Source organism: Drosophila simulans, chromosome X (assembly GCF_016746395.2).
Source record: "Drosophila simulans strain w501 chromosome X, Prin_Dsim_3.1, whole genome shotgun sequence".
NCBI classification, from domain to species: Eukaryota; Metazoa; Arthropoda; class Insecta; order Diptera; family Drosophilidae; genus Drosophila; species Drosophila simulans.
Genome location: NC_052525.2, coordinates 8,659,129 through 8,686,410, shown reverse-complemented (window position 1 = coordinate 8,686,410; position 27,282 = coordinate 8,659,129). Strand labels below are relative to the sequence as shown.

General features: G+C 43.7%; 2 protein-coding genes across 8 annotated transcripts; one reads left to right on the top strand and one right to left on the bottom strand.

The window, feature by feature from the left end:
* Window positions 1-1,162: 1,162 nt before the first annotated feature.
* Window positions 1,163-12,544, top strand: LOC6740037 (transmembrane protein fend). Its single transcript, XM_016180853.3, has 4 exons — window positions 1,163-2,306; window positions 9,009-9,056; window positions 9,752-9,994; window positions 10,420-12,544. The coding sequence occupies exons 1-4, from the start codon at window positions 2,043-2,045 to the stop codon at window positions 10,831-10,833; spliced, it is 969 nt and encodes a 322-aa protein (XP_016038646.1). The 5' UTR covers window positions 1,163-2,042; the 3' UTR covers window positions 10,834-12,544.
* A 5,758-nt stretch (window positions 12,545-18,302) lies between these two features.
* Window positions 18,303-27,129, bottom strand: LOC6725502 (AP-1 complex subunit gamma-1). 7 transcript variants are annotated; one of them, XM_016173647.3, is made up of 16 exons: window positions 26,039-26,385; window positions 24,911-25,099; window positions 24,773-24,834; window positions 24,404-24,545; window positions 24,152-24,340; window positions 23,847-24,085; window positions 23,699-23,775; window positions 23,185-23,202; window positions 22,113-22,369; window positions 21,455-22,050; window positions 21,253-21,391; window positions 20,899-21,187; window positions 20,321-20,836; window positions 20,122-20,265; window positions 19,952-20,059; window positions 18,303-19,887 (listed from the first exon to the last, which is right to left on the bottom strand). In XM_016173647.3, the coding sequence occupies exons 2-16, from the start codon at window positions 24,925-24,927 to the stop codon at window positions 19,771-19,773; spliced, it is 2,910 nt and encodes a 969-aa protein (XP_016038641.1). In that variant the 5' UTR covers window positions 24,928-25,099; window positions 26,039-26,385; the 3' UTR covers window positions 18,303-19,770. The 7 variants fall into 7 exon arrangements, with proteins under 7 accessions (XP_016038641.1, XP_016038640.1, XP_016038643.1 ...); XM_016173646.3 differs by having other exon boundaries at window positions 26,165-26,385; XM_016173649.3 differs by having other exon boundaries at window positions 26,227-26,385.
* Between the last annotated feature and the right edge of the window lie 153 nt (window positions 27,130-27,282).

Below are 27,282 nucleotides of genomic sequence, written 5' to 3'. Positions count from 1 at the left end.
GTGGAATACGGGTGGGGCGGCTAATACGGTGAAACAGACATAGGAAAACAGACTAAAACAATGGGCAGCCGGCTGGAAGGGGGCGGGGTCTGCACTCTGCAGAGGCAGCGCGGCTTAAATAATAAATGTAGTACACGCTTTGAAAGAATTTACTATACTTTGGCAAATGGAGGTTATAAAAATCTCCACACACGCTCACACACACACACACACACGCAGGGCTGCGCGGGGTCTGGTGTCCGTACTGTCCGTATTGTCCGTGGTCTGTAGTTCGGGGTCCGTGGTCAGGAGTCCTTGGTCCGGGATGCGGATTCAGTGTGTAGCCGCCGATTTTATGATGTTTTTGAGCAGCGGTGAGTTGTGGATCTACAGGGTGGGTATAAATAAACAATGCCCCTATAAGGTGGTCAATAGGGGGTTAAGGGTAGCGGCATTTCATATTGTTGCTATAATCAGCGGCCGCTTTGATTCATCTGCATGTCCGCAGTGGCGTGCGATGAAGTGGTGTGGAGTGGAGTGGAGAGAGGAGAACCTTTGGTTTTGGCTTTATGCTCTGCCACCCCAGAATCATCAAAGAGCTAACCCGGGAGCTAGCTCCCCCGTCCCCATCCAATCCAACCCAAGAGGCCGAGCCCAAGGCAACCGATTGCAACCTTAGCCCCACGAAACCCAAGCCCGAACACCATCCCTACCCATCCAACCAACAACAGCAACAAGAACACAAAACACCACAGTGGGTACTTCACACAGACTCCACTTGCAACCTGTCCAGTTACAGTTCCGAACATGTTCGCTGCTCGAGTTCGATGCTCGGTGTCTAATAGGAATGCTCGAGAACTAGGCCAAAAACTAGCTAGATAGCTGTCTTTCACCCGCTAAACTAAGATATTTAAACATTTAAATATTTAACAGTTGAAGGAATTCTTCAATATATAGTAACACTGCATGTTATGAACATGTTATATATATTTATGTAAGGAAGAAAGTAATAAAAAAAAACTGAGTACTCACATTAATCCAATATTTTGGGTCCGCAGCACTCACCCTTCGCCGTTCTAGCCAAATCTAGCTATAGCTAACTGGGCTGCTCGCACTGCAGTAGTTGTTGCCGCTTGTTGTAGTTGCCAGCGATGTTGCTGTTGTTGCTTTTATCTCTGTTTCGAATTCGGTTCTCGCGTGCTCTCTGTTTTCGTTGGTTTCGTTCAGAGCAGCATTAACCCTCGACGGCGACGCTCGTTTTTCGGTTGTTCGGCTCCTGAAATCGAAATTGTAATTTCGCACAGCGTATACATTAGATTTTTCCTCCTTTACGTGTCGCGCGTGTGCTATTCTTGTTATTGTCCCGTCGTCGCCTTTTTTTTCGGGTGTATACTTAACAAAATCGTTACAAATAACCGTTTTTTTTCACATGTGTTACTGTTACTACTGCTTGGTACTCAAAAGCACAAAAGTCAAAGCAAATAAAGCACGTTAAAGAGAACACCGAAAAAAGAATAACAATAACAAATACAAATACAAATACAAGTAAGCTAGCTTGTTGTTGGTGTCGCGCAGCATGTGGAGTTACAGTTAACTGTAACAGTTAACGGGCAGCAAAGCGGCAGGCGGAGAAAGAGGTGTGTAGGAGCAGTGGGCGAAGCACAAGGAGCAGCAGAAGCGAAAAGAGAGGTAGAGAGAGTAGGATTTACTGCTTCTTCGCTTCACTAAATGCAGTCGACGCTGCGATTATTATGTGCCAGCTCCAATAACAACAAGCGCAGCAGCAGCAAAAAACCGCCGCAGCAGCAGCAGCAACAACAACAACAGCACCACCACTTGATACGAAAATAAACAAACAAAATCAATCAATTAATCAATCTGCTGAGCACACCGCTCTCCACGCCCACACACACACGCGCAACAACACACAACAACAACAACACACACGAGTGCAAGTCAACGCCCACGCCCATTGGAGAAAAAGGAGGGAGTGGCAGGACGACAACAAGCAAAGGAGTCGTAGGAGAAAGGAGGAGGAGGCAAACCACGAGGACGAAGACAACATGTTCCACTCACTTGTTTTGATGGCCTGCGCCCTTGCCGCCCTCTCCGTCGCCCAGGGGGCGGGGTTCGCTCGATCCAAATCGCTGCCGTTATCGCTATCGCTATCGGTATCGGTATCCTCGTCATTGGCATCGGCATCCAGTCCAGGAGCTGCTGCTGACCCAACAGCCGCCGTCACCGTCGCCGCGACCGCCCCCACCCCCGCAAGTGCTCCATTTGCCGGCAAACAGCTAAACAGATGCCGTCAAAGTTGCTATCAGCAGGTAAGAATCCAAGTGTATACATATACGCAAGAGTAAAACTAAGAATCCCAATTGAAGCACCAGAAACCCCAGACGCATAAACCCCCAGACTCAGACTCAGAGCTCAGGGAACCCGAGATAAGACCTCGGATCGGATCGTATCGGATCCGTTTCGAACCCAGTCCGTTTGATGGACAGTTGTATGCCCAGTTGAGCGGCCATATAACCGATAGGGCATTCGCTGTGTACACAGCGAAAAATAATATATGACTGACATAAAGTCGGAGGATCGATGTAGATTTTGGATTGGCAAGTGCAGATTAGGGAACAGCTGGATTTCTAATAATATGCGAAGGGTTTTCAGGGGTGAATACCCAATTTGCATATGGTATACATATATGAAATCTATATATGTTACATAATATGTGATACCCACATATGAAACTTACAATTCTCAAATCTTTATGTAACTACAGCTTTGCTTTCCATTCAAACATCATTTTCAACCCTTGATTCATACATACATGTATGTATGCACGCATCATTGACTTCTCCATGTGGACATGTATCTTCAAATTCTCATGTTAATTAACAATCCGTGAATTTGCATGTTTCTGTTATTTTTCATTTCCTTCAAATCGTATTTACGGGCGGCATCTGGTTTTCCTAATTTATTCATAGTTCCGAAAACCGCATTTTCCAAAAATGGCCGCCCAGGCGAATGGGAATAGGGTTGAATAACTTCCTTGGACTTTTTGATCCATGTTGAATTTACGTTTGCGGTAAAAACTCGTCTAAGATTCCAGGGGATACTTCGCTAGAAACGCTCGAGGAAAATAGTTTTCCCAACACACAGACACATTTTCCCCGTCACTTCTCAAGTGCATCGCTGTGCCGTCCGTCAGGTTCTCCAGCTAATGCGATTAAGATTGCCCTAATTGAGGTCATGCCGAATTGCCCTCCGGCTGCCCGCCCCGTTTTTTCTCACCGTGTAGGGAACAGTTGTGCCCTGGACGACACCGACCTTCAAGGTTCGGAGACGCGGACACAGACGTCGATGACAATGACAATGGGCTCGGTTTTCGGGACCTGAACAACTGGAGAGCCCGGCAAACTGGCGAACTGGAGGACTGAAAGACCTGAGGAACTCGAGAAGGCGACGTCATTTTTTATGGCCGCTCGCTGGGTCTTTTATCTTTTATCTACGGGTTGACATCGCAGCTATTGCCGCTGCTGCTTCTGTTGCCGGTTATTATTGCTGTTGTTGTTGTTGTTGTCGCTGGCATACCGCTTACCGCTCAGGTAGTCACCGCCGGTCGCTAGAAAGATGTCAACTGGGTGGTCGAGCGTCGCTAATAGAGATCGGGAATTCAATTTGATCCGTCCATAGACAATGGCTAAAAAAAAAAAAAGAAAAAAAAAATGGACAAATAAAAGCCAGACAATCCGCGCAGGAATAAAAGCTCTCGGATCGAATTTGTACAAAGCTGTCACAGATGGATGGTCAGAAGTTGGGCTGAAAGGGAACCTTTACCTTTTCGAAAATAGAGAGCAGGTGGGCAGAACAAAGGGGAATACAGAAGACGAAACTTTGAGAAATCACCGCGAAAAATCAGAAACAATTGGGAAGGTGAATCCAAATGGGGATAACTTATGGCCAAGTGTTATGCAGTGACTTCGGATTAAATACTCCATCATTTACAAAATTAGTCTTGGAAAACGCCCACTTATCAGTTTCTCGAAAGCAAATAGAATATTCCATTTAATTGAACTCACCGCTATTTCGAAGCTGAGCAAATAAATACACAAAACTGAAGCCCAACTAATCAATATGAATAACAAAGTTTTCCAACCAACAAATCCAAGTTGAAATTTTGTCGAACTACTGAATCAGAGAACTCACACACACCACCCCCGAAATTTCAAAATTTAGTACGCTGAGTTGACACTTTCTTGTGTTTTTCCCCTAAAAACAAACTTTGGGTCCCCGGGGATTGGGTTTCCCCTCCGCACCGCTGCATGTAACCGATCCCCAGCGAAATAATTTCGAATACGTATTTGTCCCCTCGATGTGCGAGTATTGAAATCAAGACGCAGCGCTGAAGTAGAAGTTTCCCACCCAAGCAACCAGTTGATTTCTAAATGCGTGACTTCCTGGAACCGCGCTGATCTGTCAGCGATATCGGAAACAGAGGATGGAGGTGGCTGACAACTGTGGACTGTTAATAAATTTCAATCAAATGAAATCAAATGAAATCAAATTTTCATATCGATTCGGTCCGAGGAACTCCCCGCCAAGTGCACATGCATAAATCAAGTGGGAAAGACACAAGAGTATAAATATCATCTCCGATTTCCAAGTAAGTCGTGCTCTCTGCGGCAACACGGCATGGGATTTAGATTGGTATATGGAATTGGAGTTGGAATTAGAGTTGGAATTGGAATTGGAATTGGGTTTTCCATTCGAGTGGGGAAACAAGGCAGCGAGAAACCGACGAGCTGATATTCCGAACCGGGCAGAACGAGGCAGTCAACCCAATTGACTCCACGAGGAGTGCTCATGAGTGCTGTGGCGACACTTACAATGAAACATGGGATGAAACTCGAGAGGCCAAGACACTCGGACCGTCTGGGGCACTCGAGATCGTTCTAGGGAAACGCCACAATGCCACAATGCCACATCCAGTACGACCAAGTCCAAATATAGAGCCAAAGTTTATTTGTCCACATATATGTATGTATGTAGTATGTATGTAGTCCGGTGGCACTTTGATATCAGCACATTATACGACTTAAGCATCCATGAGTCGCCAAAATAATGTGAGTGTAACCTACGATTAAATTCCATAGCCATGACTAATCGGGTTATTCAGATATTATGTTATGTTATTCCAACTAACTGTATGTCCAATCACTTCACAACACTGTAAAATATGAAATATTTAGCCATTGCTTAACTATAGTAACCTAATATAACCTATAACCTAAGGTTACTATAAAAAGATTACCAAATAGACAAGTTCATTTATATCGTACATAACATAAGTTAATCTTCACTGATTATTCAGACTGAAATGGCAGATGTTCGCCATAAATTTCCAGCACTCAACTTTCTTGTTTAGCCTTAAATGTGGCCAGGCTTTTCGGCTTTAGTTATGCCAATCTTTGCTGATTATTTAGTCCGAAATTGCAGATTTCAGGCACGAAATACTTAAGCTTTCGCCTGTGTGCTGTCTGCATTCCTGATCACCGTCATCATCTCCATCCGATATGCCCTTTGAAGTTCGCTCAAGAGTTTTGGATGGGATGGATGGGGTGGTGGTGGTCGAGGTGGTGGAGTTGCTGAAGGTGGTGGTGATGGTGGTGATGGTAATGCAGGATGCCTCGCCTCGCAGAAAGTCAAAAGTTCTTAGGGGTTGCAGGCTGGGCTAATTTCATGCTCGGTTCGCAGGACTAACTGGAACTAATCCACCCATCCATTCATCCGTCCATCCGTCCGACCGTCCATCCAACCCCCAAAACTGAGAATCGGTTACTGAGAACAGGAGAATCCAAAGAACGGGGAATGCGATTCCGAATCCAAATGCGAATGCGTTGCTCAATCAGCGCCAAATTAACACCATGAAAGACTTTTCCTCCTTCACTTTGGATATGTGCTGGGTGGTTGGGCGTTTGGGTGGTTGGGTGGGTTAGATGGGTGGTGCGATGGGTGCGCTCGGGTGCTCCAGTTGGCTGCGTGGCATTCGGCATTTTTTGTTCCGGGTGCTGCGGTGGCCGGAAGATTCGATCTTGATGTATATGCAAGGCACGTAGTTCGGCCGCTGCTGGTGGTGGAATCATCGAATATATCTACGTACGTATCTGCGTACGTGTCTCATAAAAGCCGCTCAAAAAACTGACTGACTGACCCAACTTCGGTAATTTATGTGGCCAGAAGGGAGTCATGTGCCCATGGTTGCCACACTTGTCGAAACAAAAACTAGTTCAATAGCTCAACAAAGTTAGCATATGTAAGAGAAAAGTGCCATCTTCTAGTAATTTTACTATAATACTAATATAAGCATTAGAAATAACAGAATAATAGTGTTGTAAAAGTAAAACAATAATCGTATTAACTGTAACCCTTCAAAAGAATGCAAATAGAGAGTACAAATTGCAGGATTAACTGTCGCTTACCTGAATTGGGAAAATCTTGTTTCCCCCACGTACATACATATGTACATGCGAACATCAAAGGGAATTTTCATACTCTTAGGTGGGAGTTTTCACACTTTTCTTCAAGTGCATTTGTGCCGAGGGTGTAAATACCAGGGCAATTGCATGTAAAAGTTGTCGCTGCCTGCGTTTAATTTATTTGGCCCAGACACATTTTCGGCCAGGTAGTAGGCAGTTGTCCATGGACTCCAGACTCGAGACTGTGGAAAGTGGAAAGTGGAAAGTGGGAAAAGGAAAATGCGAGCTGTGGAACTGGGAAAATCGGGCAAAGATTTGCCAGTTCAGCGTTTTCATTCAGTCATTCGGTCATTCATTCGTTTATTCATTCATTCTGAACGCCTTATTGTTGTTACTTATCGCCCAAGTTGTTTCAGGTTCAGGCCCTCATTCGCATCCACATCCACATCCTTGTCCTCATCCTTGTCCACAATTTCAGTTGGAAACGCAATCCTCCCCTCATCAACTACATCGTCTACATCTTCAGAGGCCAAAAATTCAATTGAGCGGAAAATATGTTGTCTTTGCGATTTTCCTTTTGGCATTCGTCGTTTTTATCTGCCACAACTGCTTGGTTTTGGTCCTGCTCCTCCTGCCACTCCTGCCACTCTTGCTCCTCCTGCTCATTTTCCCTTTCCGTTTTCCCGGATTTTACTGATTTTCCTGCCTTATTGTGTAATGATGACAAAGTGCCGCCGTCAAAGTTGGCCCAAAAGGTGATGGCAGCCATTGTCCGTCGGTTTTTTCCTTTCCTTTGCCCAGGATGATGGATGATCGATCCAGATGCAAGTAGTTGCTGTGCTACATTTGCACAAAGTACGGATGCATTTAAGGGCTTAGTGAGTGAGCTGGATGTGCTGGATAGCATCGGAGTGGCAGTGGCTTAAGGTTGCCAAGGGGAGCGATTGAGCCAGCGAGATAGTATCGGGAATAGCTTTAGTTTCGAAATATAAAAAAAAAAACGATTTAGCTGCACGGGAAGTAGCATTAGTAGTAAGAAAGGTTAATTGTTTGAAAAAAGCACCTTGACTTTATTTTATATTTACCCAATGCATTAAAATTAAATATTATGAGTACAGGTGCTCACGAAGCTCGTCGAATGTCAATTAAGCGATTATAATAGGTTGCTTATTTTGATAAGGCTTAATTTGACACATGTTCATGTTAAACAAACATTAAGGTGCAAGTGTTGGCAGCTATTATTATTAATATTGATTTTTACTAAAGCCAACCAATGTGTGTTGGCTTAGCAAGTTTGCTTTATTAAATAAAAAAATAAAAATTAGAGAGTCTCACATTCTATATGAATAACTTGATAAAATCAAGCTAACATTTCAATCATGGACCGAAATTAACTAGTATAACGAATCGGGCGAGACTGTAGATAAAGATTTTGGAAACTCAATGCCGGCGAATGCAATAATCATAAATCTGGATTGCAGCGAACATTAGGGTTACTTCAACTTAACCCAATCCTCCCCGAAATCGAAACCGAAAACGAATGCCCAATGAATTGAGAATCCGCCTCGTTTGATTTTTTTAATATTGTAAATTCCGAGTCATAACAATTTGTCACGCACCCATCTCTAATGACTCGTTCCCATTGCCATTTCCTCATTCAGCTGTCCGTTTCTCTGCCTGCTCATTCATAAAAGGACTGCGGACAGACGTCAAAGAAGCAGGAGTAGGGGGAGGAGGAGGAGTTGGGGTGGGGTTACTGGTCCTAGGTCCTAAGTCCCGTGTCCTGCGCCCTGGAACTCCGTACTCCGTACTGCCCGCTGTTCCATTTTGTTGCGTTCAGTTCAGCTGTTTTGAGACTAAGGCGACAGTTGACAAAGGCTAAGCAGGCAGTCCGGTTTGATCCCGATCCTCCTGCTCTCTCTATCATCCGCATCCTCATCCTCATCCTCATCCTCAACCTCATCGTCCTGTCACGGCAATCCTCCTCATTATCCTCATTGCCGGCAGCGTGAAATTTTCAATTCGCCATAGACGAACACAAACGTTTGTGGTCATTTACTTGTGCACAGAAACGGCCAGAAGAATAGCAAACGGATTAGCAAAATTGCCCAAAACAACTAAACAATTAGGCAAAGCGTGCGATTCTCTATCACTTAATGGTTCTATTGATTTCAATATTGGGATTAGTTTATGCTGGAAACTGCAAATTTAGCACTCCTCGTTTAGGGTTCATTCCATTAGAGCACTATTTTCCTGACCGCTCCTGTATATCTACATAGACTCTTTATTTTTTCTTTATTTTTTTCTTTTTTTTTTGCTGGCTGCCTGGCTTGCCTTTTATTACGAGTTACAAATTTGCGTCTATTGTTGGGGCCATGAGATTGGTGGGAGGGGGTGGGGGGTATGGGGCCAAAAGGAGGCTGCTGATGACTCCTTGTTGTTTGTCCTGGCAGCCCGGGGTCTTGGGCCTGATTACTTTTTGCTAGCTTACTTAAAATTCGATTAGGCCACGCCCACTAACTAACTTTGTCCTGTCGTCTCTGCTTGCAGCTTTCCAAGGACTGGCATTATTGTAAGGATTCCGTTGATTGCACAAACGTAAGTATCTCCATTCATGTTTGTCTTTTGTGCGACAGCCTAACGATGTCATTAACCCATTAATGCCGGCTCAAAACAGCCAAAAAAAAAAAAACTCTGAGCAACTGAATTATAATCGAATGATAATTTAGTGGAGCATTTGATCAAATCACAAAAAAATCACTCAACTTTTGAAGTGTAGCGTAAAAAACCGTTTAAATTTCAATCATTTTCATTGCAAGCATTCCATTTTATTTGCCATGCCGACTTTAATTTTTGTTAGAAATTTGTGCAATTTTGTAAATTTCTCTGGAGAAGCATCTTTTTAAATGCCCGAAATTAAATCTACATTTATTATCGCAAGCCGGCTGAAAAAGGGTTGTTTCTGTTGCCTTTGCCACTGTCAAATTGCCGTGCGTAAACATTTTTAGGCACTTACACGGCAGGGACATGAATTATGCCAAACGAAACAGCCAGGCCTTAATGGGTTAAACGTTGTCGCCCGGGGGCGAAAAGTGGCAACCGAAGGATGAACAAATTTCATTGCCTACCTGCGGGCGCGCCACATAATTACAAGAAATAATTGACAAATAGCTAACTTTACCATCCTCTTCTCCCTTTTCAACCGTACCTGTGTGTCCTGCCCGGGGCGTTGTCCTTGTGCTCCACCGCATCGTTGGCAATCCTCGAATCCTGCATACTACGCACCACCACAGTGCTGCCAAAAGCTGATGGCACCCTTCGAGCTGCGCATCCTGAAGGCCCAGCGCCAGGAGTCGCTCGTCCTCACGGACATCGGCTGGGATGAGATGATAGCGAATGCCTCGCGCCAGTGCCTCATCACCTGGGAGGTGTCCGGCGGCGGGCTCATCGGCAATCTGCTGACGGACACCGCCCGGGCGGAACTCTCCTTGTGGCCGGACACCGTCTACAACATCCAGGTCAAGTGCAAGCACAGGGTGAGTCCACTCATTAAGTTTGATATCTAGAGATAAGAAGAACATGGTACAAAATTAGGCACTGGGTTTAATAGTTAAGATCTTAGTAACATATGATATATGGCGTACTATCCATTTGATGGTAAATGGTAGTAATGAGGCGGCTAAATAAAAGAAATTTCACTCGAAACTAGTTTAAACTAAGGATTAACCCAATGCGGGTTAAGTATACAAGATGCTTTCTTATCAACAACTTCTTATCTAATCTATAAAGAGATTTCGGGCACAAGCAAAGCAAATAAGTTTTTATGATTGCTTATAGAAGTTAAGAAGAAATGATCTTTAAAGTATAGGTTTTTTACGATCTTAAACCGCCTGTCTATTACATTCTTCCACATCCAACGACTATATATGCTATATGCTTTCTTCCGATTTCAATTGAATAGCTCACGGGTCTGATGCGGCGTTCGATCAAGCTGAATGTGGACACCAGCCAGTTGGTGGGCACGACAACGACCACCACGACGACCAGTAAATCGAGGACCCAGATGCAGCACGCGGAGCAGCCAGTGGACCATGCCGATGCCTTGGAGCACTCGCAGCACATTCGCCTTCCACATCCCACGGATCGTGTGTATATAATCAGTGCGCTGCCCACGCCCAGCGAACTGGGCGGTGTGGTCTATCCGGCCTTCGGGGCGCTGGCCTTCTTCCTGGCCCTGCTGGTCATGTTCCTCTTCCTGCGTCCGCAGCGCAAGCGATTCCCTCTGGATGCGGACAGTGCGGACACGGCCACGTTGATAGGTCGCAGCTCGAGCAGCTCGAGGAACTCACTGGACGCCTCCACGCTGCATGTCTAAGGCGGAGGTTGCCCGGAGAACTTGTAGTCGTATATATATAGATGTCTGACTATGTGATATTCTGCACCCCAAAAACAAAAACAAAAACAAATGAACAAAGGACGCGAAGAGAACTGTGTACATACCCCTTGCCGCGTTAGTTAGTCCTTTCCTATCCAAAATATTAAATCCTGGATTTTGATTCGATATGATAGATCAGATTCGATTCGAATTGAATTGAGTTGGAGAGTCAAGCAAATTTCGCTCAACTAAGTTAAGTTTTATCCTCTGCCATTCGTAGATCCCAATGCCAAACCAGCGCAGTCATATACATATACACGCATGATTAACATACATACATAGCTCTATATACATATACCAACTATATTATACATTTAACGCATTTACTATATACATGCATATACATATATCATAGTTATACAAGCAGGAGCAGCAAGAGATCAAGATAAAGATACAGATGCAGATGCGTTAACGGTTACGGTTACGGATACAAATATATATAGATATATATATATATATACTATATTATTATATACTATATATATTATATTATATTATATAATAGACTAGGGGCCAGCGGCCAACCAACTACATACACCAAACTAAATGCAACAAATTGCTACAAATTTTTTGTCAATCGTCGTCGCTCGCTTGCAAACATACAAACAATATAAATTTGTTTTTATCTCAGGTTAAAAACAAATAAATACCAATTAATACAAATACAAAATATCATGCATCTCTTTTCCATTTTTCGTCGTCTTAAAACTTAAATGAAACATAGTGCATAAAAAGCTAAAGGAAAAGAAAAAGGAATTACAAATTAACAAAAACGCAACTTAAATCAGAAGTAAATATTTTTCAAAATTTTTAAATGTTTATACCTAGACAAACTCAATTGAATTAACAACAAAGTAAACTATTATAAATGACTTACTGTACTTGAGCATGTAAAAACAAAGTAACAAAGTAACTAACTAAAGTAAACTAAACTAAACTATGGTTAAATGGTTAATACGGTTAACTAAAGATCTAAGCTGAGAAAACATAACTTCGCTACGCAAAATGCCTGTACATATTTTAGCCCTAATTTATTTATATTTAAACAATCCATTGTTTTGTTAACCTATGATTTTAAGGATGTGGAACGTTTTCCAGGGGCAAGAAGATGGTGTGTCTCCCAACCTGAGGGAAAGTTCTACTTAAGATTTCGAAGAAAGAGCGAACAACCTAATCTAATTAATTGAGTGTTCCTGCTTTCGATGAAACATAAGTTTCGTATGTTTTTAGTGTCTCTGCTCCAATGGTTGTAGTATCAATTAGTGAATTTCGATTAAATCAAAAAAGAAAATAAGAAAGACCCAACCAATCTTCTTTCCCCAAAATGGAATCTCCGGAGTGATGAGAACCTTGTGTAGTGTGAACCCATTGCCATATACAATGCAGTCCTAGTTTAATTTTAGTTAGTTTAGTTAAGCGATCCAAATGTGTTACCTCTTATTTTTTTTTTTTTTTTTTTTGTGTGGCAGAGACTCGTTAAGACTAAATACGAAATATGCCAATCACATTTTAGATATATACATATTTATATATATACTGTGTATGAATAAATTCGGACGAGAAGGATGGTAGCGGATGTGCGGCACCCTTTCAACATTTATCCTTTATTCGTTTATTATGTAAATATAATTTGATTTGTTATTGCAGCTCATTTTTGGCTACTTTTATTTGTTGCGGGTTGGCATGGGAATATACATACATGCATGTGTATAAACCCCCCTCTTTGTAATCAAAAAACTAAGCCATCGATTTTTGTGGCTCCCCTGTCTTCTGCTTCCTCCCCCCTCCTCCTCCTCATCCTCATCCTCCTTTTGTCCTCGTCCTCGCACTTATCATATAAATTAGAGTTGGGATATGCAAATGCATTCCGTGGGACGTGGGGGGTTGATTGTGTAAAGGGGTCTCGTCGGTGTCGATTATGAGAAACTTCTTCTTTGGCTAGATGAAATGGAAAAATTCCTTTGCCGCGGCCGAAAAAGTATTCTCTAAAGAATTTCCGATTAAACTTTTCCTTTCCTCGCCGCTTTTCTGCGAAAAACTCGCTTTTCGTCGGCTTGGGAAACTTTTTCGTTCGCCTCTCTGCTGCTTTCTATATATATTTTTTTTAAATTTTTTTACTTTTTTAATTTAATTTTTTTTTTTTGTGTTAGCCTTTCCTATGTTTTTGGATTAGCAAAAAGGGGGTTGGCTTTGGCGGCCACTTGGCTGCCATTAGATCCGCATCCCCATCATCCCCCTTTCGCTTCAGCTGTTGTTTGCTCGGCCACTTCAGCATCCCCCGCTCCGCCACGCACTCCACATTCTCAAGCACTTTTTATAAACCAAATTAAATTTATATGCCCCTACAGCTAAAGCAGCCCCCGCAGCCCCCTCAGTACCGCCTCTTAACCCATGCTCGCCTGCCGATGTCTGTGTTGTGTTTTTTTTTTTTTTTTTTTTGTGGGCCAAGCCAATCCCAGGCTCTCGACGCTGTCAACTGCCAATTAGCTGAGCATTTTTCAACATTTTAAATTGTCTTCCCAGAGTGCGTGGTGCCCCAGCCCATTTCCGAAGGGGTCTCTTCCAAGGCGGGGGGATTAGGTCTGGGCGACACTTGAGTGAGACGTCCGAGCGATTTTGCTTTTATAACCCCAATACCCATTGGTGAACAAGGGCATGTCCACTGGCAATACCCCTTGCTAGAATAGTCGAGCATGCTCTGCCTATCATGGAAACAAACAGTAGTATTATTCAGTCCAAATTTAATATTTTTTATTTTTTTTTTTTTTTTTTGGGTTTTCCTGTACTTGAAGCTCCATGCCTTTGTTTCCAGTTAATCAACTAAACTCTTCCAAATAAATACTTATATTTAAAGCGTATATATAATATTCTTTGATAAGAAACAAAGAATGCAACCTAAGTGTGGACTGAAAAACGTGTTAAACTTGGATTCCTTTGAATGTACATTTCAATCTTTTCCTATTTTTTATATCACTTATTTCTGAACGTTTTCAAATGAATGTATAAAAAAATATATAAAATTAGCTGTACGTATTTATAACCAATACAAATGTTAATTGATAAAGAAAACATTTTGAACTTAGAACAAAAACAAACATAACCAAATAAACTTCTTCCTGATAAGCTAAGCATATTTATATATATAAATATCAAAAAAATATATGAAAATATATAAAATACTTTGTTATTTTTATTTGCTTTTTTGATAACTGATAAATACTTGAACTTTGAATTAAGTGAAGCATGTTATGAAATAAAGATAATGATAATCGTTTCTCAAATCATTTTTTCACTTAACAGTTTTAGCTGCAATCAAAACGATTTTTGTTGCATCTCTTGATCAAAGACAAATTTCTAATGTTAACAAATAGTGACTAAGTAAATTCCCATATATAAAATATTTAAGAATCCAAAGTGCTTTGTTTCATTTTTTTCTAACGTGCGAGAAATATTTCGAATCCACTTGGACTTGGACGCGCTTCCAATTAGGCGTCCAATTGGACTTCCAATTGCTTTTGATCTTGCCGGAGAGAAATTAGAGGGTAGCACTGGTGCGAGAGCATTGCTCTTCCGCTTGCTTGCGCTGTTTGTTTTAGTTGTTGCTTTTGTTGTTCGGCTGTCAGTTGTGCAGCGCGTGCTTCATTTATCAAAAAGCAATTACAATGTTATTTCGATAAAGATGCTCCAATGCTCCCAATGGACACGCCCACACTCACGCCCCCGCCTCTCCACACACACACACACACACAGGCGCACCCAAACAAACAAATACAAAAGAAATGAAATTCAGCGGTAGAGAGAGCAAGAAAGCAGAAGAAGAGGGAGAGGGAGAGCACGAGGAGAGGGGCCCACCTGCCAAATCCAAATCATTTGCCAAAATCCACCTCTCTCTCCGCTTAACCCTTAGCCACCACCACCCTTAACCCCTACTCTCGCCCCAACCTTGTTTGGCTTTTTGATTTTTATTTTGTAATATAAATTATCAAACAAACAAAAGTAAGCAAGAAGGCAACCAAAAAAACGCTATGAAAACAAAAGCAATTACAGCTGATGTCAAAATAGTAGCAGTGGGATTTCTTTGTGTTTTCTTCGAAATTCGTCAGCCAAAAAAACGCTTAACTTAAGGTAAGATATCGATGAAAATTTAAATTACATTTTTCTACCATAAACTGATGAACGAATGTCTCCAAAGTCTTAATCCGATTTTAATCAAGGACCTGCTGCTATTATCTTGACCTCAGCTGTACACATATAGAGGACCTACAAACATATTGTATTACAACACGATGGAGATGAAAAAAAAAGAAGTATAAACAACAAAAATTATTAATTCTAAGTAGACAAAAGATAGAAGTGGACGAAGATAAAGGAGAAGGAGGAGCAGATGAAGCGCAAAGCAAACCAAATAAAATTAGACTACGACTAAAAGGCAAACGAGAAGAGAACAGAAGAGATAACTTGGCTTTTTGGGTGACTGGGTGGTTGGGTGGCGAAGGGCGGCCGGCGGGAAAAGTGGGCGGGGGTGGGTGGAAAAGCGAGCATGTGTTTGTGCCATAAAAGGTTTCTCATTACAATTTTGTTGTTGTTCCCGCTGTTGTTTTTCTTTTTCTGTTTTGTGTCTTTTCGTTTTTTTTTTTTATTTTGGCCAAGGGTCGTCGCATCGTTGCACAAAATTACTTTTTTCCTTTCCTCCAAAAAGTGCCAGCGGGCAAAGGGAGCGAGGGAGGGGCGGGGATGATTTTTCCGGGGGTGGGGAGATAGGCCAAGGGAATAAAGCAACTACAACAGCATCGGCAACACACTGCGAGGAAAAGAGGGGTTTTTAATTTAGAAATCTCTTGAAAATATCTCCAGTGTTCGAAAACAACTAGAAAATAATTTTTTCTTAACAAAAGTTGTGTAAAATTATTTGCACTTTAATTTATTTACGATTAAAATATAATGTTAAGGCTAATATATTTTCATTCCGTCTTGTAACTGATACCCTCAATTTATTTTGGGTAATTGCACATTATTTTACCAATCAATGGAGTAATTGGTGGGGAAACTTTGACAGTGAGTTAAAGTGTGCGCGAAATGTGCTCATTATATTATCATTGCTGGCAAAACTTGTCATGAAAGGAAATTCAAAACTTTGCCTTCCGCTGGTAATTTACCTTTCCTCTTAATTGGCATCAGATTCGCCGCCCTTTTGGCCCCAATTGTTTTTTCAGTGCAGCAGCAGCAGCAGCCGAAGGGCGATTGCTGTTGCTGTTCAAGGCAGTTCGCCGGGTAGAAGGGCAATTGTAGTTCCCCGGGGGCTGTGGGGGGTGGAAACAAGGGGGGTTCGAAGTGGGCGCCAAGGCGGCCAAGGCTGTGCCGGAAAATTGATAAATTTCTGTGGCAAATTTCCACAAATATCAAAAGATTAGAGCAACTTTTCAATTAAGAAATGGAAACTAATCTCAATCATTGCAGAGACAGGCGGCACTGGAGCTACTTCATTGGCCCCAAAAAGTTCCCCTTTTTGGTGGCATCCAGTGGGTGTACAGTTCTACTTGGCTAATCCCTACTAACAATGGAACTTAGAAGTTAGTTCTTTTTGCTGTGGGATATGTAACTAGCCGATAAAGTATTCATTCTTTAAGAAAATTACAAATAAATATTCATAACTAACTCGTTAATGCATCTAACTGCTAAAAACAGTGCTATGAAAAAACACGTACTGTTTCGAAACATTGAAGGAATATCAAGAAAACAATAAAACTATCTAAAAAATATAGCACTTACCAATCCTTGGAGTACTCCCTGCGAGGCTTCACTGTACCCGACGTCGGCAGAGGCGAAAGCAGAGCGGCTGCATCTGATACTAATACTGATGGAGCTGCTGAATCAGTTTGATTTTGATACGGAGATATGCTCTCACACCCACACACACTCACACACACTATTGCACGCACACAGATGCTCGTGCTGTTTATAGCCAGAGCACACCCACGTGGAAGTGAAAAGTGGGAGTAGTGGGTGGTGCAGAGGGGGTGGGAAGGGAAAAGGGAAGGAGAGCGAAACGGACAGGTTGCATGCAACACGTTCGAGTTGGCTGCAAGGGATAACGGTATCCAGATATCCCTATATCCCATTTTCCTGCCAATGCGTCGGCGCCTCGCCCCCCAACTCCGCCTGCCACGCCCCCCCACTCAACACGCCCCTTTTGGCGTGGCACAATTCGCGGGTTCCGCTGCTCACATTTAACCTTACCAAAGGTTACAATGCGTCGCGGGAGCGCAGAGCGGAGAGAGGAGAGCGCGCCAGTGGAAGAAAGGAGCGCCCAAAAGGAGTGCTGCCAAAATCGGCGAACGAAGGAGAGAGAGAGCGAGCAAAAAGGAGGGGAAGTGGGAGAGAAAAAGCAAAAGGGGGAGCAGCAACAACAAAAAGAAAAACAACAACGGGTGACAGCTGCACCAGAGATGCCAAAAAAAAAAAAAACGAATCAGTGGCTAAGGAGCTAGAAAAGCAAGGACGTGCACTGAAAAAAAAACAGTATATGTAAGTATAATATTTATATCGGTAAGTTATTTGCTCTTTGCTGATATTTGGGATCGGCAATATCAGCGCAAAAGAAAACGATGCCCACAAGCTTACCAATGGACAGCCGGTGTATCTCCTTTTCCCGTGAACTCAGGAACACATCACACTGCTCCTGTGGGAATAGAACTCCCTGCAGGCTTGCTGATCCACTATGTCCACTGCTGAACTGAGAAGGGTCTGGGATTTCGCTTGCTGCGGTGCAATTTGGTCCTTGGCCAGCCGGAAACCAAGACGGCGTATCCACCACTGGTCACATTATTCGGACTGGCTATATCGTTGGCTACTGATTCGAATTTCTTGATTACTATCACAAAGAAATATGTAAATCTAGAGCTAAATACTCCATTTGAGCAATAAAAGTTAGACTGCCACCACTGAGAGGCCAGAACATCCAGGATGAGAGTGGAAGGAAGCAGCGGACACCAGCTGACAGCCGTGAGACGTCTTGATGCCGAGCATTATCCTCGATGATTTCCATTGTTCGCCGACACTTGTCTGCGGAGATTCGTCGAGGATTAGGATTACGACGATTGGAGGATGATGCAGAGTTTAGGTAACACAACGCCTGTCACTTCTCTGATTTGATTCAGTCAGTCACGTGTATTGATACAATGGGATTGTGAGCATTTCATAGTATACTTTCGAGGGCAGGAGTGGGTATCTCTGTGGGAAAACTCTTTATTGTTTTATCCCAATTAGATTGTGGGAGTCAAATTGGCGTGTTCTAGGAACTACTCATTAAGAAGTTTAAAAATAGATTTTAAAACCACTCAGGCATGATTTAATCATCAATCGATATCCATCTTTAAGGATCATCGATGAGAAGTAGAATCTTTAGCATGTGTAGTCCTTCGATAAAACGAAATCGTTTGTTTATTTCGGCTCAAAAGGTTTGTGGAATATAAGTAGATATAAAAGGAAATGATAATAATACAAAAATAATAATATATTGTACAATATGTTAATGTTATTATTTTCTTATCTCTCTCCCTCTCTTTCCTTCTCATACAGCTGCGCCATTCATTTATAATCGTAATAATAATAATAATAGTTAATGGATTTTCTTTGCTTCTCGATGCCCCCCATCTTCATTTCCATCTCATCTCATCTCATCTCGGCGACGGCAACTAATCAGTTAATATATAGTTCTAAGCTGCGTCCTCCTCAGTTACAATTATATTTATCATAGATATTATCTAGTTTTCCACAGTGCTAGCTGATTTGTGTTTTCTTTTTTTCATCGATTTCATTTCATTTTTATTTCTTAGACTTTCTCTGGTTGCTGCTGATTTTCCGCTTTAAGTACGTGCGCACAGGAAATAACAATACATCATTTAATATATATATATCCGCGTGGTGGTGGTCGTGTTTTTGTGTTTTTCGGTGTCTTTGTATATGTATTTATATATATATATTTATATTATGAACGTGTTTAGCGTTGTAAGTAAAAAAGGAATATCAGGGGCTGGCCAACAGAAGCCGGGAACCGATCAAAAAGACTCAGGACGGGACAAAAAAAACAAACAAACACTCATTACATATAGAAATAACAAATAAACTGCGCGAAATGGCATCAAACATCGTTCGATTCGCTCTCCATTTCGATTCCATTAAAATGCTAAGCTTTTTAAATGCTTCTGCTAAATAATTTCACAATCGGTTTTAATACATATCTTAACTCTTCCTTTCCTTTCGTTTCCTTCTTTGCCATTGTTAGTTGCCATTTAATTAATGGGGAATAGTGGGTTTGACTTTTATTGTCTTAACTTAAAACTGAAAGTTGTCTTTTACACACAAGAGTTTACACACCATTTAAAATGAGAGAGTTATTAATAATAAAACAAGGCGAACGTAAATATTGATTTGACAAGTAGTGTGTTTATATATATATATATGTATAGATATAAATTAGGGAAAATATATAAGTTAACTGCTTTTGGGCGGGTCGTAACCACCCGACCGCCCTCATTTTTTTTTCTCAGCTATCCAGCTCCAACTGGAGACTAACCCGGCTAAAAAAAAAACAAACAAACAGTCTGAGTCTGAACAACGCTGTGCGCCGATTTGGAAAATGCTCTGATCTAGATGCGATTGCGTGGGTGTCTCTGTGTTTCACCGTCTGTGTGTGATAACTTATTTTACAATAAATGTGTGACAACCACAGTGTGTGTGTGTGTGTGTGTTTCCTTAGTGTTGCTGCTGTTCTTGATGCTGCTGCTCCTGCTCCTGCTGCTGCTGCGCAAGTTTCCCGTGTGTTGAATTATTTCCGATATTAGGCTAATCTGGTTTCGCTTTAATACAATTGCAGTTCTACTCTGCGGCCGCCGGCGCCGGCTGCTGCTCGGGGAATCCACTGACCTCCGTCTGCTCCACCTGCTGCTGGCCATCGAGCACGTACTGTATGCGCAGACGCATCCGCAGTGTCGCCTGAAAATGTTGCGACAATTAGCAATTGATTGAAGTATGAAGATAGCCGCCAATCGCTACTCACATTCGACGTGGCCACCACGCGCATCTCCTGCGTTATAACTCCGCCGGGCGGCAGCACGGAACCGGATGGCGTCAGCATCTGCAGCTGGAAACTCCTTTGCACAGCCGCCTGAAATTCATTCAAAAATGTAAATCATTTGAAATAAAAGCATATAAGGCAATCCTTTTCACCTGCAGCAAGTACTGATCCAGGGTATTGTCTGAGTTATTCGTGGTCGTCATATAGATGCGCATGCAGTCGCTGCCCCTGACCGAAACCAGTTGCACGAGTAACCCATCCTTGTCCAGCGCCGTCAGCCTGGGACCCTGTGGAGGCTACATGAAAATGAAGATTAACATGGGGCTAGCGAATGGAAATGGTTACACCCACCACTGCTACATTGTTGGAGGCAGCCGTGGGATTCAGATCGGCCAGCAGACTGCCGGCATGGCCATCGATGAGGTTGCCAACGGAAGCTGGAGCCGCCAGAGGCGCTGATGCAGCCGGTGGGGCTCCCAGGCCACCCAGCATGCTGGCCAAATCGTTGCCGTTTGTGGGTATGCTGGCAGAGCTGTCCAGACCAGATCCAAAGCCGCCCAAGTCCAGGCCACCGAGCATGTTATTCATGTTTGCCGCACTGCTCTGGTTATTATCGCCGACCAGAGCCACAATGCCACCGCCTCCTCCTCCGCCCGCCGGCGCACCCGTCGTCGTGGACGACGGCGCGGATAGATCCAGATCGAGCAGATCCAACAGATCCTGGTTATTGGAAACGGGCGCCGCCACATCGTTGGCATTGCGCGAGTTCTTTTTATGCACGGCATTCGAGAGATCCGTGGCTGCCACCAAATCACCAGCGCCTCCCGCCGAGAGATCCGTGCTGCCCAGCAGATCCAGCAAAATGTTCTGTAAGAGATGGGGGTAGTGCCTATGAAAAGCAGCTCGATAGGATGCATTACGCAACATACCGTATTGTCACCAAGGGTGTTCATATTGCTTTCGATAAGTGAGTGTCCGCCACCGCCGCCTCCCTCCACGCCATTTTCGATGACATCGGGACTGTTGTCGTCGAAGGAGCCACCGCCGCTCTCGCCGTTCTGCGAGCTAATCCTGCTGATCTGCATAGCCGGCATCTTCTCCAGCAGCGGTGGGCGCAGATGCTTGTAATGGCCAAAGAGCTGCGTGAACTCCACGCCTCGCTGCTGCAGATCCACATTCAGATGGCTGCCAAAGGACGTGATCAGTGCCTGGATTTCCCTGTGATGAATACAGATTGCATGAGTTGGGCTATCATCGTGGATGTGGGCAGTGATGGTACTTACTCCACGCACTGTTGCAAACGCGTGCTTAGCTTGGCTAGGGAGACCAGAGCATATTGCTTGCTTGTGGTCGAGACTTGAGCAGAGGTTAAAAACTTATAATACACAGCGATCAGATCACTCTCAGTGGGCCGTTCAAACTCTGCGAGTTGGAGACGAGGATTAGCAAACGGATTGGGGCTAGGAGATTAGCGAGAGTACTTACCATCCTCGTTGGCGCCGTACATGAAGAGATCGCCGTACTCGCCTATGGCCCAGACGGCAACCTGCAGCAGCGGCTGCTTGTCCTCGCAATGATTGGCCACCTGCAGCGACTCCCAGAAACGGTTCGTGATGTACGTCTGCTCCGGGACGGGACTGCTGGACACCAGCTGGATGGTGGAGGAGACGACGTCGTCGCGCACATAGTTCCCCGCGGCAATCAGCACGCTCAGCTGCGTGTCCAGATGCCAGCGCGTGGTCGGGGAGTATCGCTCGGCGGCCAGGATCATGCCCGAGCTGCACTGCGCCTTGAACTCGGCGTCCGCCTTCTCGAGGAAGAGCAGCAGCTCCTTGGTCATTGTACGTATGTTTTGTGCATTGATCAGCGCAAACGATAGCTCCATCGCCCGCCGACGGATCGAGACGTCCGGATCCTTGAGGCACTCCAGAATGGTGGTGCGATGCCGCTGCACCGCCGACGTGTCCGCGTGCACCGTTCGCAGCAGCGTGTTCAGCGCCACGTACCTAATGTTCTTGTCCGAGTTGAGCAGGAATCGTCCCAGTATATTGACGGCCAGGACGCGCAGTCCACCCTCCGAGCTGTCGGCAAAATACAATCACTTAGTATGCAAAAAAACCCAAGAAAGAATCAAGCCACTCACCGTATGTCCATGATGGAGAGCACGGTCTCGTAGAGGATGGTGTTGCCCACATTCTTGCTCGTCTCCGTGTTGGTGGCCACCTGGGCCAGTATGTCGTTCATCGCCTCCGAGGCGTCCGGATCGTTGTGGCCCAGGATGCGCAGCAGTCGCAGGATCTTCACCTGCAGGAACGGATCGCTAACGCCGCTGACATCGTGCTCCGGCGAATAGCCGCCCAGGATCAGGTTCTTCAGGATGCGCACCAAGTTCGGCACAATCTGGAGGGGGTCATTTACACAAAGCCATTAAACAATGCCGAATGTTAGAGACTCTAACTTAAGGCGGGAAATACGGAAAAGTTTGTGACAGTGAGCGGTATAATAAAGGGTGTGCAATTTTGTTCAGTGTGCGTTGTTTGGTGTGAAGGACAAAGAACTTTAAGAACTGCAAGTGTGCAAATGAAACGAGAAAGTTCTAAGGCCCGGCTCAAAAAACTCTTGAGACATGGCCATCTACGGAAAAAAACCCTTTATGTACAGGTCAGGTGTGTGTGAGTGTGTGTGTGTGAAGGAAATCCTAGCAAAAATTTGGTGTAGATCGAAAACTCTTGGCCAAAAGTGAACTTCCGCCGGCCATGATTATGTATATGTCTGTGCAAGCGAAATGGTTGTATGGATCACAGGATTTATACAAAAAGCAGGATATTACTTAAGGCATATATACATTATATGATACTTCATATTCAAATTGAATTGAAACGCTTTTCAAATGACATTTTTTAATGTCTTAGATAACCGAACAAGCTGCTACCGATAAGATAAATATACTATCAGCATCTTGTTATCAGAAATAGTTTATAGTTGCTATCATGATGAGCTAGATAACCAAGCATTTGAAATTATTTTTGATTATATTTTAAATGTTAGTACTAGTACTGGCACTAGATATCGCTGGCTTAGACATATACATAGGCAACACAGCAAGAAACTCTTACAAAATTCGACTTTTTACATAATTATACATAGTGTAGGGTATTAAGGTAAATATAGAAGGCGTTACAGGTATATTTTCTAGTTAGGCGCAACAATCATACCTCTCGATTTCCGCTATCCTGGCAAGCAAATTACAACAAATTTCATTTTGTGTTTTGCGCGGTATTCGAATTCGATCAAAAACAAACAAGCGTTAAAATATCGTAAGTATACAGGTCGATCGAAACGATAAGGAGTGTGGGTGGGGTGTGTTTCAAAAATCGGCAAAGTAAACGAAAAGATACGTTTTTATTCTTCAGGGTTATATATACATATAATATATAAAACGGGCAAAATGGGTGATAGCGGGATAAAAATATGGTTGATAATTATGGCATATCGACTACGGCTAAATGGGCAAATGGGCGCGATAATTGTACACAAAAATTGCTTTGGTTTGGAACCCGCTTTTTGGGGGCGTTTGCCTTTTTTTTTTTTCTTTCAATTTCTAGAGCGCCACATTAATGAGTAGGATTAAAACCAGATGCAGCCGGAGCAGCAGCAGTGGCAGTTGATGAAGTAGAAGGCCACCGATTCCGAGGACTTGACTCCGCCGCCGGCACCATGTCAACTTACCTTCTTGAAATGCATCAGCGTGTCCGAACTGTTCTCGCACATCTCCGTGATCAGCGTAACGCCAGTGATCAAAATTCCTGATGAGCAGATGATATTGAAAATTAGTTTGATTATATCAATGCACTCATTTTAGTGTAGGTATGCTTACCATGATTCTTCTCGCTGAGCAGGGAACGCGTGGCCGGCAAGAAGATCTCCATCAGCTCGGGCACACGACGGATGACGCGAAAGGCGCACAGCGTCGCCTTCTTGCGAATGTACGTGTTCGGGGACTTCATCAGACGCTCCACCTCGCTGGCCAGATCCCGGGCCATTTCCGGCGAGGCGATCGCACCCAGAGTGCACAGGGCCAAGCCCACGACGAACTGCGTCGAGCTGTTCAAGTCGCTGCAATCGAGATTGGGTTTTAAGTTAGTGAGTTAGGTGCAAAATTAGACCGCCCACACAGCTTACTTCTTCAAGCAGTTGGTGATGAGCAGGTGGACATCCTGCCGCTCATCCAGCAGCAGCATGGCGCCCAGGTAGCCGATCCGCTTGTCTGTGAACCGCGTGCTGGCCGTCAGCTTAAGGCACTCCAGTTGGCCAAAGTGAGCCGGATAGCCGAGCATGTGTATGTACAGCAGCTTGGCAATGTTGCGACAGCTGTGGGCGAATATATATATAGTATCCTCATATGTATATTGCAATCGGGTGGAGATGACTCACCGCCAGACGGAGTCCTCCTCGCGGAACGTGCTCCGTATGTAGGCGCACTCTTTGTTGACCACCGCCCGCTCCTCGGCGGCGGTTCTGGCGGCGCGAATCTGTCGGATGAGGTCGCGCAGGCGTGTGGGCGTAGGCATTCTGACTGTGGGCGAGAAGTGGATGTGAATATGTTAATTAATCGGGTTTCTGGCTGTCTGGCCGCTGATCTCTCTCTTAACCCCTGCCTGTATCCTGCGTTTCAGGTCATCAATATCTATCTATGAATTAGAAGTGCAGCATACTTGTAGCCACCTTTTGGGTGATCACAAGCACACGATGCTCTTCTTATTGGAGCAATCTACCAAGTGGGGTTCACTGCCTTGGACTTACCTCTCTCCACCGCCTCTGTGAATGCTTGCCGTATGGTGGCCATATTGAAGGCTGGATTAAATCTGCCGGAGGAAGAGGTTAAATGGGTTTATATGGGCATAATTCTGGAGATGTGGGCACTGCTGTTTAGGATCCTACCCATGCTCGGAGTTCATTGTGGCGGCGAGAAACGTTGAATCACTTGTGTGGCAGCCTTTTTTCCGCTCCTTCTTCAACTTGTATTCGTATTTTTATTTATATTTTTGTTATTATTATTATTATATTCTATTACGTCTGGTTTTGTTAACTATTTGCCGGCTTATGTGCTCTTCTGTTATCTTTTTGTTGCTGTAGCGGCGGTGCAACAACACAAATTAGCGAAACGAACTAACGGTTTTTCCTCTGCAGATCTTCCGCGCACACACCTGCACTCCCACACAAATGCACACCAGCAAACACACACACACACACAGGGAATAACAGCCGGCCGCTATTTTGTTGCACTTGCTCTCCTACTCTCTCTCCCTCTCACGCTAGCTCTCTTTCCAAGCTAATGGAATTGGAAAAAATAAGCTGAATAGTTTAAATAAAAGCAGGTACAATTACCGCTGACATAAAGCAGATCGCTGTTGTTATGAAACTGACATCTCAGATGCGTGCCTGCGTGTGGGTGTGTGTGAGTTGGCTCAAACAAATACGTTTGATCTCTCTTTCTGGCCAAGGCAACAACAAATTACTGTGCTTTATTCACTTTAGTTGGGAGCGCAATGCAAATTGATTAAATGATTAATGCACACACACACACACATTAATAGAGACATTCATACGCGCGCAAAGGGTTTCCAATTGGAAAAGGAGGAAGCAGTAAGGCCGAAAAATCCAACTTGTTTACTGATGTCCACTTAATATTTGATTAAGTGAACTGGACAAAAAACGAAAACAGCTGCCAGCGATAGCATAACTGACATACATACATATCGATTGCATTAAAAAGTCATGAAATAACGTCACTCCTATATACCATATAGTATATATTTAACACGTAGGGTTTTTTTTCTTGCGAGCTTTCCTCGTTTGTTTTCAATGTGATTTTTCGCCTGCTAATTTATGCGATTCGCTGGAAGGCCTACACACACTTGCTCACACACACACACACACACACACATAAATACACACATGCATGCCTTTTGGGCCAACAAGAAAAGGGCAGGAAAATCTATGGCACACTTTTCAACGGGCACTTCCGTTTTAACAAATTTAATGCATTCGCGCACTTGGAGGCGTTACGTTTTTTTTGTTAATGAATGGCCAGGAAACGCGTCAGCTTTTTTGAAATACAGAATTTAACAACGCGACAAAAACTAAAAAAAATTTCAACACACACGGCCCGTCGTCGCAAGTACACGCACACACCTTTGCTTTTAACTGGAATGATTCTGCAATTGAATAAATGCCTATTCTAGCACTGCATTTACGCTTTAGCACATGTTCGCTGGGCCAACTTGGCGCTGGTTAATCGCTATTTTAAACGCCACAAAATCAACGTAACAAGTAAAAAAAAATGTTTCGTCGAGAATATGTTGATGATGAGCGCAACAGTGGTAGTGGGTGCGAGCGAGAGCGCGATATTTACAAGCAGTGTGCCCAAAAGGCACTAACGCCTCGAACTGATAGGCGTTAGTGCGTTTGGTGGTACAGTGGGTGTCAAGGAAAAAGATTTGGAGTAAAAACTTGATCAACTGCATCACACATGTTTTAAATATACAGTTTTGTTGCATCCATGGGTAGGTATTTAATGTTTCATCGACCAGACAAATATTTATACGGAAAAGACCAAGGCTGAGGCATAAAACAGTAATAGTTTGAGTTTATAAGTCAGTTAATTTGATTGTCTTATCAAAGTAAAAGAATGCACTCATGGCATTGCATTCTAACCGCAACAACTCACATGGAATGCCAGTAGAGCAGTGGCAGTTTTACCAAAATAAAAGAGATAATAGGGGGACAATAAATTGCATTTAAATTAGCATTCGCAGTTAACACGGGGTGATTCAACGTTTTTCTTTTGCCACACCACAGCACGAATAAAAAAAAATACCGCTATGCAGAGCGGTCAATGGACGGTCACATTGCGATAACGTCATTTTTGAAAAACACTTTCAAAAGTCTCATTTTCTAAAGATCGACTGGCGAATCTTTGAGGGTATGAACGAGCAGCGGGCGGGATTTCATCTCACCTGCGATTGTTCTCCGGCGGCAGAACGCTCCAGTCCTGCTCGTAATACGGATACATGGTGGCTTCTCACTGGAGCACGGAACTAAACCGACTGGAATGGGAGCGGGAGTGCGTTCGGGTATGGGAATGGCAGCGATAAGCGGCGAGTGCTCCACATAGGCCTTATCTAATGTACACTAATAGTTAACAGGTAACGCTCTGCTTTTCTCTAGCTCTGGCTCGAGGTCTAGCTATCTAGCCCTTGCTGGCGGCCGATCATTTCCAGTCCGAGCGGTGGTAACTCCTGCGGAAGACT

Coding starts and splice junctions, on each gene's coding strand:
- LOC6740037 (XM_016180853.3), top strand. CDS start 2,043: ATGTTCCACTCACTTGTTTTGATGGCCTGCGCCCTTGCCGCCCTCTCC. Junction 2,307..9,008: donor GTCAAAGTTGCTATCAGCAG/GTAAGAATCCAA, acceptor CTCTGCTTGCAG/CTTTCCAAGGACTGGCATTA. Junction 9,995..10,419: donor AGGTCAAGTGCAAGCACAGG/GTGAGTCCACTC, acceptor TCAATTGAATAG/CTCACGGGTCTGATGCGGCG.
- LOC6725502 (XM_016173650.3), bottom strand. CDS start 27,044: ATGTATCCGTATTACGAGCAGGACTGGAGCGTTCTGCCGCCGGAGAAC. Junction 24,546..24,772: donor CACAGAGGCGGTGGAGAGAG/GTAAGTCCAAGG, acceptor TCTCGCCCACAG/TCAGAATGCCTACGCCCACA. Junction 22,051..22,112: donor CTCTCCATCATGGACATACG/GTGAGTGGCTTG, acceptor TTTTGCCGACAG/CTCGGAGGGTGGACTGCGCG.